Raw genomic sequence first — 14,051 nt, 5'->3', positions numbered from 1 at the left:
AGAAAGGCAGCAAGGAGGACCTGGGGAACTACAGGCCGGTGAGTCTCACCTCTGTGCCTGGGAAGATCGTGGAACAGATCCTCCTGGATGACATGCTTGATCACATGAGGAATGAGCGTGTGATCCGAGACAACCAGCATGGCTTCATCAGGGGAAGGTCATGCTTGACCAATCTGGTGGCCTTGTATGATGGAGTGACGGCATCGGTGGACAAAGGAAAGGCGACTGATTTAGATGAACTTGAGCAAGGCCTTTGACGTGATCCCCCACCACATCCTTATCTCCAAATTGGAGGGATGTGGATTTGATGGTTAGGCCACTGGATGGATAAGGAATTGGTTAAAAGGCCACAGACAGAGGGTGGTCATCAATGGCTCTGTGTCCAGATGGAGGCCGGTAACGAGCGGCGTCCCCCAGGGCTCTGTCTTGGGAGCGGTGCTCTGTAACATCTTCATCAACGGCAGCGATGACGGAATCGAGTGCAGCCTCAGCAATTTGCTGATGACACCAAGCTGAGTGGTGCGGTCGACACAGTGGAAGGAAGGGATGCCATTCAGAGGGACCTCGAGAGGCTGGAAAGGGGGGCCTGGGTGAATCTAATGAGGTTCAGCACAGCAAAGTGCAGAGTTTGGCACTTGGGCTGGAGGAATCCCAGGCATCCATACAGACTGGAAGGAGCGGTGCTTGAGAGCAGCCCTGCAGAGAAGGACCTGAGAGTCTTGATGGATGAAAATCTTAACATGAGCCAGCAGTGTGCTCCTGCAGCTCAGAAAGCAAATGGTATCCTGGGCTGCATCAGGAGAGGGGTGTCCAGCAGGGACAGGGAGGTGATTGTCCCCCTCTGCTCTGCTTTTGTGAGGCCCCATCTGCAGTACTGCATCCAGGTCTGAAGCGTCCAGAACAAGACAGAGAGCTGTTGGAGAGGGTCCAGAGAACGGCCACAGAGATGGTCAAGGGCTGGAGCACCTCTCCTATGAAGACAGGCTGAGGGAGCTGGGCTTGTTCAGCCTGGAGAAAAGAAGGCTGCAGGGTGACCTCATTGCAGCCTGCAGTACCTAAAGGGAGCCTACAAACAGGAGGGGAACTAGACTGCTCCATATCCCTCACCACCCCAGAGGGGAGAGAGAAAAACATCACTTGTACTCCCTCTCCCTTAATCAACTGCCCTAAAACTCTGAAATCTCTTATGAGGGTCCGCAGGCTTTCCTGAGCAATTTCATCACTGCCTTCCTGAAGTATTGTCAGTGGTTTATGGGAGGCTTCTGCCCAGTTCTGTGTCTAGTGGCGTAGGGGGACCCACGCACCCATGCCCAGGTGAAGGGAAAAGGGGAAAAGGTAGGGAAACAGGCCTAAAAAGAAAACATTGTTTACTGATCTGTGGAGAAATGTACTGATTTACTAAATACATATATCTATACATGTATCAAATATCTTCTTATTCTCTCAGTATCTTGCAGGTGTTCCTGACACCGGGGATGCCCATCTCTCTAATGTCTCTCCAAAAAGCCTCCAGACTCCCTGCCAGTCAGTATTCTCTGGCTTTGGGGAAGGCTTCCTCAGATTATTATAAATATAGATGTGGAGTGAGATGATGAGGAGTGTGTTCAGGGAGAATTACACGGTCATCATGATCATCAGATGTACATCAAAAACTATGTAAGTAAATTTAGGGACTGGGAGACTGCTCAAAATTGCAAGTACTGCATCATTAGCAGCTCCCTCTGGAGACAGCATTAAAAGAGAAAGCGGATTCCTTTTTTCTTTTCCTCTTTACGGTAGCAAGCTGGCAGCGCTGAAAAGTTTACAAATATCCCAGAATATTAGCAGTCTGCTTAGACATCAAGGTCTTGTTCTCAGCAATCTGCTGAGAACTGATTAGCTTTCTAACAAAGCTCTCTGAGAGCAGAGAGAGATTTGTTTTGAAGGCCAAAAAAGTGGCCAATGCCTGCATTCTCCTCAGAGAATTTCAATGCTTTCTGGGCTGGTACAGCCTGGTTCCGTGACTAGTGGGGCAGGGGGACCCATGGACCCATGCCCAGGAAGGGGAAAGGGGGAAAGGCTATGGAGATGGGCCTAAAGAAAAACGGTGGCTGTGATCTCAGGAGAACAAACTAAATAAGATATTGGAATGCAAGATTACACAGTATCATACAATATAAAACATTATAATTAGAAGCGGAACTATTAAATAAAATGAGAGTATCCAAAAATCTAAGTCCTTACTAAGTAAGCTGAGGATATATGGCTGGGAGCAGAGATTTGTCAGAAGATCAAAAAGGGGAGGCCAAGTGATCTTTTTTTTTACCTTTCCCTCTGAATGGGAACAGAGACAGAAGTGCGAACAGCCCTCAGGGAGATGTAGTTCTCTCTTCTGAGACAGTTAGGTGGAACTATCCAAAATCCATGGAACGGGAGCATTAAATCCTTAACTCCTTGTGCACGACGTGATGTTATGATGTGGAGTACCAATAACAAAACCCATAAAACCATGACAACTACCACAAATGGGTACCAATCGGAGGAGCGAACCAGATCCAGGAGTTATTTGGTGATGACCTTGCCCCAGTCCCCTGGGAGGAAGCACTCCTCCTTACGAGTCGGGTTGGGTCTGCATATGGGGCCCTCCCTTCCAATGAGAAGGGAATCACCTGCCACAATTATCCTACTGCCTTTCCTGGCAGAGGCAGGCTGTCTCCAGGTATGGGGATGACCGCCTCACCCTCGGCCTCTTCCTACGTGGTTTCTCCCCCACCTCCCCACTCAGCACCCCTTCAGTTTCCAGCACCACAAACCTATTGCTCAGGGGGACACGGATTTTTCATAGAGAAAAATTCCTTCCGAAGGGATTGGATCTGGAGTTGGGGGATTTGTCTTTTGGTTGGTCAGGGCATGGCTGATCCCCTGGTGGTCTGCAAATGTTCAATACCTGGGAGATTATCCAGGTGATTAATAAAAGCAGACAGAGCAGTCCCACCTCTGGACCACAGAAATCTGAAGAGCACTCTGCACAGTGAAACTTTAAAAAAAAAAGAAAAAGAAAAAAATCAAGATTTAAGTACTCAAAAGCATCTATACATGCACACACTCAAAAAAGCAGTCCTCATCCAGCAAGGCTCTTTTAATTTTGTACTTTTACCAAATCACAGTACATACTTCAAATAAGGCCTAACAGATTATACTCTTGATAAATTTACAAACTGTTTATTCTCTGTAAAGAGATCATATTATTTTTGTAAATCTTGTGTATTTCAATGAATTATATCTTTATTCAAGCATAACATAGCAAATGTAGCCATAAATCTGTAGACTAAATGTCTATAACAGAGGAATCCCAGATACAGTATACTTTCAGATTAGGATTTAATTTAATATATATGTTTTCCTTTAAATAGGGTAAGAGTCATATCCTGATTATGCTTTCTTTTCCCATGGAAAAGTTGTGCTCAAGAAAGAAAGCTGTGGACTAGAATAACTGTAGACGGACACCATCTTTGTTCACCCACCAGAAACCTGGGCCAGCTTTGTAAGCACACAAACTTAGGACCAAACTCTCAGCCTGCTGATTTGGAAGGAACTGTGTGGGAGGCTGGCTTAGCTTTCCTGATGGCTGATGACCCTGGTCCTGTCCTGGCTACAGACTGCTTTACAGTAATAGGGGTGAGATAGGAAAGCACAACCACATTTCTATCTCTAAACAGGAGCTCAGGTTACTGAGATCAGGCTTGTAAACATGACATACTGAGCACATTAAAAAAAAAAAAAGAGTAAGAGAAAAGAGGAAGTAAGGTAGCCTGCCTCAGTAGCAATTTTGGCAATGTTTCGTTACTGTTTTGTTTATGAATGCAATTCAGAATCCTTATTCATGTCCTTGTCCTTGCTGGGCCCCTTTCCTGCCTGAGAGGCTGTATCTGTAGGCCAGTGATTAGGAGCTTACTTGTCGAGCAAAGCTAGAGAAATAGCAGTACCTCAACAGAGTGTGAAAAGCTGAATAGATTGCTTAAAGACATTTTGCTAAGGTCCTCGGGCTGATAAACGACATGGGCTGTGCAAAGCAGGTACTTCTGTCATGTCACATGGCAATGATGGTTTCGATCTGCCTCTCGAAGACTTACAGAAAAGTTCCTGCTTGAGCCCAACGTTACCCTGCCAGAAAATCAACAAAAATAAAAAAGAAAACAAAAAAGACAATGAGACAAAACCCAAATCAAACCACGCAAATTGTAGCTGAGTAATAAAAATTAAAACCAAATCCTCAGCCACTTGCTGCAGAACCAGCCGTTTTGTAGCTCCTAAACAATAAGAATTTGGCAGTAATTACCATGCACAAAGTAAAGGCCACTTATAAAACATCTCCATAAAAATATCTATTTATTTCTATGTCTTTATTTATATATATATATATCAGTAAGAAGGTTCACACTGACCACATCCCAACCACTCCGTAGTGGTGAGAATCTGTTCAATCCCCATGAAATTAAGCACTGTTAGTTAGGGCTAAATTCCACACGTGGATCAGTACAGATAAGTGCCAGCAGGCTTCTGCTAATTAGTCAGATGGCGTAGAAGCACCCCATCTGACTGATCTGTCAAGGAGCTGAAGCCTTTCAGGAATATCATGCCAAACCACAGCTTTGTACCAGAGGAACTGCGTGGGCTTTGCCTGCCCAGTGCACAGAGCAGGTCTCTAGGACTGAAGGTGTTTGTATTACACCTGCACTGCCTGCAGATGGGCCTTGATCCACTGAGGAGTAGAGCAGAATGAATGATGCTTCTTAAAGTGGATTTGTGGAAAGCCACTTCTCTGCGCTTCAGTAACTTGGTGGGAATCAAGGGATAGCACAAACTGCATTCAATAATTGCTTTGATCCCATATCTTAATTAGGTGGGGTTTCAGCAGATGTGACACAATCTAGGAGCTGCAGTGGATTTAAGTACAGTATCTCAGAAACTCCAAATGCATAAAGCAGGTGATTTTTTTTCCTCCCATGATATGCTGGTCCAATGTAAATAAGATTCTTTAATAACTGGCGTTGACAATTTTCTTACTGGTGGGAACAATAAACATTTTTAAGGATGCTAGTTTGTTGCCACTTTTGAGATTGACTTTTGGAACCCCAAGTAACTGAAAGCAGCAGAAGCAATGGTTTCTTAGTGCTACTGTGTATTCTCCTGTGGAGGATACAGTGGCTTTGTATATGTGCAAGACGTAGCAAAAGCAGCAGGGATAGAGAAAGCTGAGAGTTCATTCTGACATCTTGTGACTCCATAAGCACTTTTGTATTTACCTTAAAATGTATTTGGCTACACATTTACTTTAGCATTTGTGTACCTTGGGAAAAAGATGACAAACAACAAGAAGGGTGTCTCAATGGAATGAGCTGCAAGCCCACTGCTTTTAGACACTCTTTGCCAGATGGTGCCACCATTCTGGAACACACACAAACAAGTTATGAACAGTACTGCAGCTGGCAAAAAGAGCTGCTTTCAATCACTAGGTACTGTAAGCAGATAAAACCAGCTGCAAATATAGCACAGGGCAGGAATTCGGTGTCATACAACTTTCCCAATGAAACAGCCACGTTTTGGGAGGCGAGTGCTGCTGCGAAGGAGCTGTACATTCTGACAGGAAAAGGAGATGAATTTATCAGTGAGAAGAAGCATTTCTGAAGGAGAGGAAGAGATGGAAACAGACCAGAACTGTTGCCATGCTCTTTCCATGCTACCCTTATAGTGGTGGGTAAGAACTCAGCAAACAGGGAGTGCCGGATGCGTACTGAGATCTTACTCCTACATACTATCAGTAACAAAAGCATCACACTTGTGTTTCAGGATGTGCATCACAGGGGATTTCTCTTTCTTCCACGGCCCTTTAGCAGTTTATGCGTTTTCAGGACTAAAGATGATGTTGGTGCAAGTCATACAACAAGCTCTGCAGGTGTCCCTTATGCTCTAACAAAAGTAATCTACAGCTACATGATAACACAGTGTTCAGTCCTCCCATTTAAGTCCATGCCATAAATGTATTTTTAAACATGTAACTAGAACAGACCTTTAAGACAAAACAGTAATGGGTTTAGGGCCAGCTTGTGAACGGCTGTGCCAAGGTCAGTTTGTTGGGGTAACACATTAACTGTAAGACATACAGTTTAGGTAAAGAACATTAGCATAAAGGGTTTGACTACCTTTTCTTTACTACATGAACTTTATTTAGCTTACATACATGGACATAGCTTGAAAAAGAAGTGCATGAACTTGACTAGTTGCTAGCCTAAGCCAAGGCTAAATGGGTTAGGGCTGTTCTGCTGGGAAACTTCTCTGTATAGCCTGCTTCAGTCTGACTTGTTTCTCCTAAAGTCAGCTTTTGTGCTGACTCAAGGGTTTCATATCTAGATATTTCTTCCAGAAAAAGCACAAACAAACAAAAAACAACCCAAGAAAACAGTGGAAGCAGGGAAGCATACATGACATTATTAAATGCTGCTGCATCACAGAAAGAACACTACTTCGTTACTTAAGAATATTTGCAGAGTACCTTAATCTGAACTTCTTTCTCACAGAGGCAGTTCTGGTTGTGCTTTGTTATACCATATGTAAAAATTACTTCACTTTTCCTAGATGATGGTTGAAAAATGGAAAAGTATTCAAAAGAAACAGTTAACTGTGCAGGAATCTACTGAGACAATTTTCTCTTTAACATAAAGTAATTTAAAAAAAAAAAAAAAAAAAAAAAAAACACCCAAAACTTCTATCTGCTATTTCTTTTCCTGGTTCTTAACTAGTGGCCCTAATCAGGATTTTGAGCACAGTACTTCAGGAATTCTGCTTCTATGTGAAAGTCAGAATTTAATTTAAAAATATTAGAGATTGCTAATTGCTTTTTGGTAACTAGGTCCAAGTCAGCTATCACTTGAAGTAGCATGTGAAATACCGTAGTGTAAAGTACGAGTTTGTCTCCAAAATTGCATTTAATTTCAAGAATGAAGGATTCTGCTAGTACTTGCAGGCTTAGGGATTTGAATAAATTCAGTATTCAACTTTTTAATACATCATATGTTGATGCCCCACAGGCAACGATTACTCCAGAGCTGTGGACCTCACATCCAAAATATTCTTTTTTCAGGCCCATACAGCTTTGGCCTCATTGAAACTTACATGGTGACAGCAAGAAGAAACAAATTTGCTCAGTGTCACAGTGCACAAGTATTAGAATAACTTTAAGCTTAAACTTTTGCTCCCTTCTTTTTTCCTCTAGGACTTTCCTGTACAAATGACAAACACTCCTTTATCCCCTTCTAGAGGTTTCAACAGCAGTACAAATGAACAGTGGAATCATGGCCACAAGGCATTAATGGACCTTGCCACAACTATACATTCAGCAAAGCAGGGCCTTGCAGTGGGGTTAAGGCAATTCACACTGCAGAAAAAAGAAACAGGTTAGGACAGTCTCAGCCTCCTTCATTCTGGAGGCTGTTGCACCCTCTGTTTCTTTGCCTAGAACATTCTTATTTGAACCCACTAAATGTAGCACTTTTATAAAATGCTTCACATAAAAAAAATTAAAGTCTGATAAGGTAGTTTATTAAAAAAACCATGCAAGTCTGTTGAACTAGCACATTTTCTTCATGACTTCAATAAAAGGCTCACATTCATAAAGGAAAGGACAGTTATGGTAGGACAGGGAGGCAAACCACTCCCAGTCATTTTTAGTACATAGCTCTTGTGAAGCTGGCAATACCTCTGAATTTGCAATAACAGACATTAGCAGAAGTGGCACTAGACTGCTTGCTGCTGTAAGAGGAGTCAGAAAAAGCTCAGTCATTTTGATTCCATCAAAACTCTGTGTTCAGACTCAGGTCACTTCAACAGATTCTGATTTTCTGTGTTCAGGGTTCTCATCTGTAACACAGTCACAGCAGCCCAATACACAAGGAACATGTGCACACATTTTAACAGTTCATCCCTGGCTTCAGTACCCTCTCTCTTTATAGATAACTGCTCTGTGAAGTTCTTTGCTATTTTATCTTTTTTTCCCATGTACTTTGAGTCTTTTTTTTGAGGCCTCTCCAACTTGTATCCTTTTTCAAATTGATTTCCTTGTACTAGAGAATGAAAGAATTACAGACAATGATAACAATGAAAAAGCTTTTAGGTTAATTAAAACTACTTAGAATTGCTTTCTTTCTTTCTTCTTTTTTTTTTTTTTCTTTTTTTTTTTTCCTTTTTTTTTTATTTAGAATCTGATTTCTAGTAGAACTTCAGACATTCACAGAAGATATTAAGATATGAGGCGTACATACACGTTGTTCTTTCATTCTAATTCACATGCTGTTGCTTTTAGATTTGTTTAATTTCTCTAGGATTGGCAATAAAATCTGATCAACAAAATACAGGTTCTGCTGTTCAAAGATGATAACCTTTCAGAGTTACCATGTTTGCTAGGTGCCATGGTTCAAGGGAGAAACCATGCTAAAAGCTATTGCTTATCAAAATGAGATAGCTTCCCATTTCAACAGATACCCTGGAAATCAGATGCATCTGCCATTAAAGGACATAGTTTCAATTAAAACATAATTATTTACTAGACTATTTTAAACAAATTCTTATCACTACAATAAACTTGTACATATACACCACCACTCTGGCAATCTTAGTAAAATATTTATGGTAACCATCCTTTGACATACATCATGCTAGCTAGAGCACGATACTAAAATACTATCATGTTTGAAGTCTTAATTGCTACAGGAAATATAAAAGGTAAAGGTAAGGTTTAAGACAAGAAAAATACAATGTCGAATTGTTCCAGTACCAATTAAAGATGCATATTCTTATGTAACACACTTGAATCTCCGATTAGTAAACATGGAATAAGCAATATGTGAAAGACTTAGTTCAGAACCGACAGATAAGACTCTGGATTTCCCCTCAAAGCTGAGTTGATACGTTTTTTACCACTTTGGCTCTTTGGAGCCCCACAGCTCATTTCCCTGTGGTCTGCATGTGTTGTGAACAAGTACTCAAAAGCTGCTAACGCAGAGGATTCTGGTCTTCAGCCCAGTCTTGCACACCCCACAGCTGCTGGCAGTTTTGCCATTGATTTCAAGGGAATCAGTACAAGCCTTTCAGAAACACAGCTGGGACACTTCGGTGGCTCAATCAGTGCAAGAAGTAACGTTTTCCTAAGACGTTCGAATAGACGAAGCAGGTAAAAGCAGGTGATACAAGACTGCTTAGTTTAGTGTCCTCTGGGGGAAAGCACAGGTTCTTATACAAGCAGGCTCCATTCTGCTCTCCATCAGGTTTTCCCACTACAAGCGTTTGGATAGCACCTGTCAGACAACCTCAGCACAAGTAGAAATGGTTAAATCAAACTATGGGTGTTGTTGCAACTTCCAATAATAGGCCCACAGGGGAAGAAATTCTCAAAATAGTATGGTGTTAGCAAAAATGTGCAAGCTACACTTCTGAGCCTGCTCAGAAAGTAGGCCAGCGCCTATCCTAAGCTTATTACATCTTCAGAAATTAAATGCAAGACAGACAGAAAGGAATTCACCTAGTCATGAAACACATGACTGCATGTTATGAACACAGTCTACACAGAGAACATATGATAGTCTAAAATATCATGACTAAGATCCGCTACAAGAGGCAGGATTAATTCAGAAAGCTTCTAAAGTTATCAAAGCAGTTGTATCTGGAAAATAGACCATCAACATTTTAATATAGCATTAATGAACTTCACTTATGAGAAACATGGTGTCCAATGGAGAGATGAAGATGTATTCAACTTAATTTAGGAAATGTAAATCCTGTCTTCGAAATTTAACACATGCATTTACAAGTATTGCATGTGCAATAGTCAAAGGTTGTTTTCCAGAAATCTTGCGTGCAGGGTTGTGAGAGCTAAACTGGGAATCTTTTGGAAAGTCAGTGAATAGATGCCTCAGACCCCACTGCCATAATTCAGCAAGTGTTTCTAGCTTGGCCAAGGACTTGGCTAGGCACACAGACCAAGCCATCTTTCCCTTCCAGTACCATGCTAAGTCATTTGGCTACTTTGTCCTCTAGCATCAGAGGATTCCATGTTCTCAGTATACATGAGTCTGATCCCCATCACAGACATTAAGTTCAGATTAGTACTTCTTTCTGCAAACTAAATTCCAGTCTATGCAAATGGTACTGTATTCACTGCTCTTGATAACTTGAAGTTGTAGGCAAGGATGTTTCTCAGAGTGGACTAAAGTACAGTTAAAATCAAATATAGAATATTGTATAGAAAAGTGAACACCACTTCAATTACAGAAACTGTAATTCATCTGCAATTGCAACATGGAACAACCAAAGTATTTCGCTGAATAGTCAGTGGTGCAGGCTGGAGTCATCCCAGGCTGATGTTCTCCAAAGGGTTAGATATTAATCTTACGCCCACAAGTAAACATGATCAGGGACTCATCTATTTAATTAAGCACGAGAGAGGGAGATGCTGATACTGGAGGCAAGGCAAAAGACTGTAGAGCACAAGAATGACAGAGGTAGCTTTCATGTTTACCTGAATACCTCTGTCACATAAAATTACCTGAGAAACAGTAAATCTCATTTGAACCTTTTTGTATGCTAATTCCAAATCCATGAGCAGGAAGAAATCAATGGATTTGATTTGGTTTGATACACGTTCAATGAATCCACCGGATGACTTTATACTACCATCCTTAAATCAAACTATCTATCCCTGTCTAGCTCTCAAATTGTGCTTACAAACTTCTTGTCAGGTAAGAGTCAAATATTTTCCTCCCTCTCTGTGATTTTTTTGAATTAAATTTTAAATCATTACCTATTATAATAAAAATACAATCAAAAAGATAAGGAAATTAGTGGTGCCAGCACTGATCAGTGTAGTAGATTTCAGATTTGGATTTGAAAAATAAATCCTTCTTACAAAGAAAAATGGATTAAATCTTCGCATACTAAACCCATCGATATTAAAAGATAAAGCAAATCTGAGACTGTCACAAGCATAAATACATTTAAAAGGAAATTCTTGGTGTTGCATCTGTTCTTTTAGCACTCAGGAAATGTATTGCAATACATTCACTCCCTTGTTCCAGCAAAAACTGCCCAGCAAGGCCCTACATTTCTGAAATCAGACCTGGAGGACCATGCATACATGCACAGGGCAAGCTACAGCTTCTTTGTTGCCATCAAAGGATTCAAGGTCTTCAGGCAGCCCCCTTGCCTTTCTACAACTACCATCCTGCTTCTCAGGTGCGATCTGCAACTTCCGTGGTCTAAGAGGGGACATGGGGTAAAATGATGCACTTGGCACTCTCCTTGACATTCTTAAAAAGGCTTTAGATAAGTAATAGTTCAGGTAAATCTGCGTATTGAAAAATATGTCTTTTCTAGCACCGTGTGTTTTTCACGTGCTCTCGAGGCAGAGCTTTCACATCTTTGTTGCTTCATTTTTCTGCCTGTGCAAATGCTGTCAGCAGAGGCTTTCTTCAGGAGGCAATTAAAAAAATAATAAAATTAAAGTGTGAATTGTTATGCCAAAGCTGTAAAAAGTATCATGTGAAATCCATGAGTTTAAATACATTGACTAGAGCTGTACTAGTTAATATTTCTGTGACAGCCTATAAAAAAGAAACAGAAGCAAATGAAATTTGGCTATTATTTCCTACTACAATGCTTATGCCTAAGTCCAGGATATACACACCAGCACAGGCAGAGCTGAATTTAGACTGGCATGTGCCTGGGGTCAGCAGGGCCCTAGCCAAAGACACGAGAACAGGTCTACAGACTCGCACAGCACCATCCGCCTTCAGAGTTAACAAAAGTAATACAAAATAAGAGTGCTGTGCTTTATGATCATCCTCTCCAGTACAAGCAGTTGTAGTAGTAGTAGAAGTCATAGTAACATTTTTACACTGCTGATGAGAACTGTACAGAATCAATGAAGTACGTGTGTCAAAAAAAGATGAATCCTGCCAGTATTGAGAAGAGCCGATGACATTTTGAAAAACTGGCAAGGTTTAGCTGCATTAAGTATCCTTCCTCACCCCTCAGGTCTGCCCCCAGCTCTGATCATCTGTTTAAACACCACCAAAATGAAGCATGATACAGTGAAGGTGCAGGGCTGATAGCAGCCTGTGGGGAAGTGGCCAGATAAGAAAAAACACAACATCAGAACAAAGTTCCGCCACCTGTTTCAGGACAGAACCACCTCCATTTTAAACTTTTTAAGTTTAAACATTTTAAGCTTTCAAAAAAAAAGTAAAAAAAAAAAAAAGAAAAAGGCCCCATTTCTTGTTCTTTAGAATACCTCTAAACACATACACAAAAAGATAGTTATTACTGAAAATTTTAACCAATGCTGAAGCTGCGAAACTGTTCTTTGTTACAGTTGTTCGAATACAGAAGGGCAATTCATTGATTCGCTGTAATTAATGTTTAGAAGTATTTTTCTTAAATGCTTGTGATATTTTTCTCCTCCAGCCTCAGTGATTTTTCCTGTCACTTGCTCCTCTAGTTGTGCTGATCTTTTTACCATATGTGTGCTCAAGTTTCCAATGCAGAATGTTCTCTCCCCACTGCAAGAGTCATTCCAGTCCCAACCTGGCCCAGCTTGTATCCCTTCCCAAGCTCCCTCTCTATGGGCTTAGATAAGCCATTCCTTCTTGCTCTCGTCGATGGTCTCTGTGAAGTTGGGGTCATTGTTCATGATGGCGGCATCGGCACTTTCAGCTGACTCTGCCCCCTTGGCCTCATTGGTGTGGTAGGTTCCCTTGTGGCGAAACATGTAGCGGATCAGGAACACCAACGTGCAGAGGATGGTGAAGATCACCACAGCGATGACGCCTGAGCAGAGGAGGAAAGAAAACATGCCACTAAGGAGAAGAACAGATTCTGATACAAAGACAGAGGCTCACAGCTACGTGGGCAGCTGAGTATCACCGCAGTTTCTTGGCTTCCACTTCTCTAAAATTTATGTTATAATAAATGAGGGGAATCTGCTGGTGACTTTCGTTCCATAGTTTACGTTTTACATTAATACCTAGTTACAGAGGTGAGCTTCATTGACCTCTAGGCAGAGGATGCTGTGTTCCTAAAATGAGGGGATGAAATGGGGATATGTTGTTGGCTGGGCAGTTACTCAGAGATAGAGGATGCTACAGCATCGTCCAGGATGAAGAAATTACATTTGCCATTTAAAAAATATCTCGTAATCAGACAGAATTATTTTATGTCACTTATGTCAAACATGTCGGGCAGCCAGATTGTTCACGCATGGTCTAAATTTTCTGAGGAATGCAATAGTATCCTCAACTGGTATAGTTGGGTACCAAAGTAAAAGTAATAAATTAAAAGTCATAATTAGTAATAATAAAATAAAAATGAAAAATAACAAATCAAAACTGAAGCAACTGACCTAAACCTGGCTATGGAATCACAGTCCTTTGTCGGGGACACGGAAAAGAAACAAGAAATTCCATTCGACTACACATTACTATACTTAGTGTTGCTTCACAAGACAAAATATCTCTCACCATCAATACGTCATTTTACATGCATTTAGAACTGACTAAAATATATTAGAATAATCCTTAAAACATTTTTATATGCCTTCAGAATTTGTTGCACTACCAAAGTTGTCTCCAGAAAGTTCTGGTGTAACACTTCAGTACAGAGGGATGGGTAGAGCAAATTTAGGTATGTATAAATTTATTCAGGATCCAAGCTGGAGACAGCTTGGCTGAAAGTCTTCAATTTAATGCTAATTTAAGATCCAAGTTCTGGCATTACTTCCCATCACCTGAGACCCTATCACACAGAATGGCACTCCCAGGCATATAAGCAGAGCCTGGCCCTTAAAAAACAAGGCAAGATTGTGAGTTATTTCTGTCAAGAGTGCGACTAATGGGTTTAGATTCATGTTGAATCTGATGTAATTGGAAAAGCGTCCTTGTCATTTAACATAAATGAATGACTCTTTTACCATAAGTATTCAAGAATAGATCCTCATAAGCATGCTTGTTATGTAGATTAAAAATATG

The 14,051-nt window shown here is 41.0% G+C and overlaps 1 protein-coding gene across 1 annotated transcript in view; it reads right to left on the bottom strand.

Moving 5' to 3' along the window:
• Positions 1-3,103: 3,103 nt before the first annotated feature.
• The window catches only part of CNTNAP2 (contactin associated protein 2), a 634,054-nt gene continuing 623,106 nt past the window's right edge, over positions 3,104-14,051 (bottom strand). Inside the window, exon 24 of the mRNA XM_052697656.1 lies at positions 3,104-12,855. Within this exon, the coding sequence (XP_052553616.1) occupies positions 12,656-12,855 (200 nt within the window). The 3' untranslated portion in view covers positions 3,104-12,655. The remainder of the gene's footprint in view (positions 12,856-14,051) is intronic.

This window comes from Tympanuchus pallidicinctus, unplaced genomic scaffold (assembly GCF_026119805.1).
Source record: "Tympanuchus pallidicinctus isolate F22 unplaced genomic scaffold, pur_lepc_1.0 scaffold31, whole genome shotgun sequence".
Classification (NCBI taxonomy): Eukaryota; Metazoa; Chordata; class Aves; order Galliformes; family Phasianidae; genus Tympanuchus; species Tympanuchus pallidicinctus.
The sequence above is the reverse complement of the archived record's forward strand: the minus strand, read 5'-3'. Positions and strand labels throughout refer to the sequence as shown.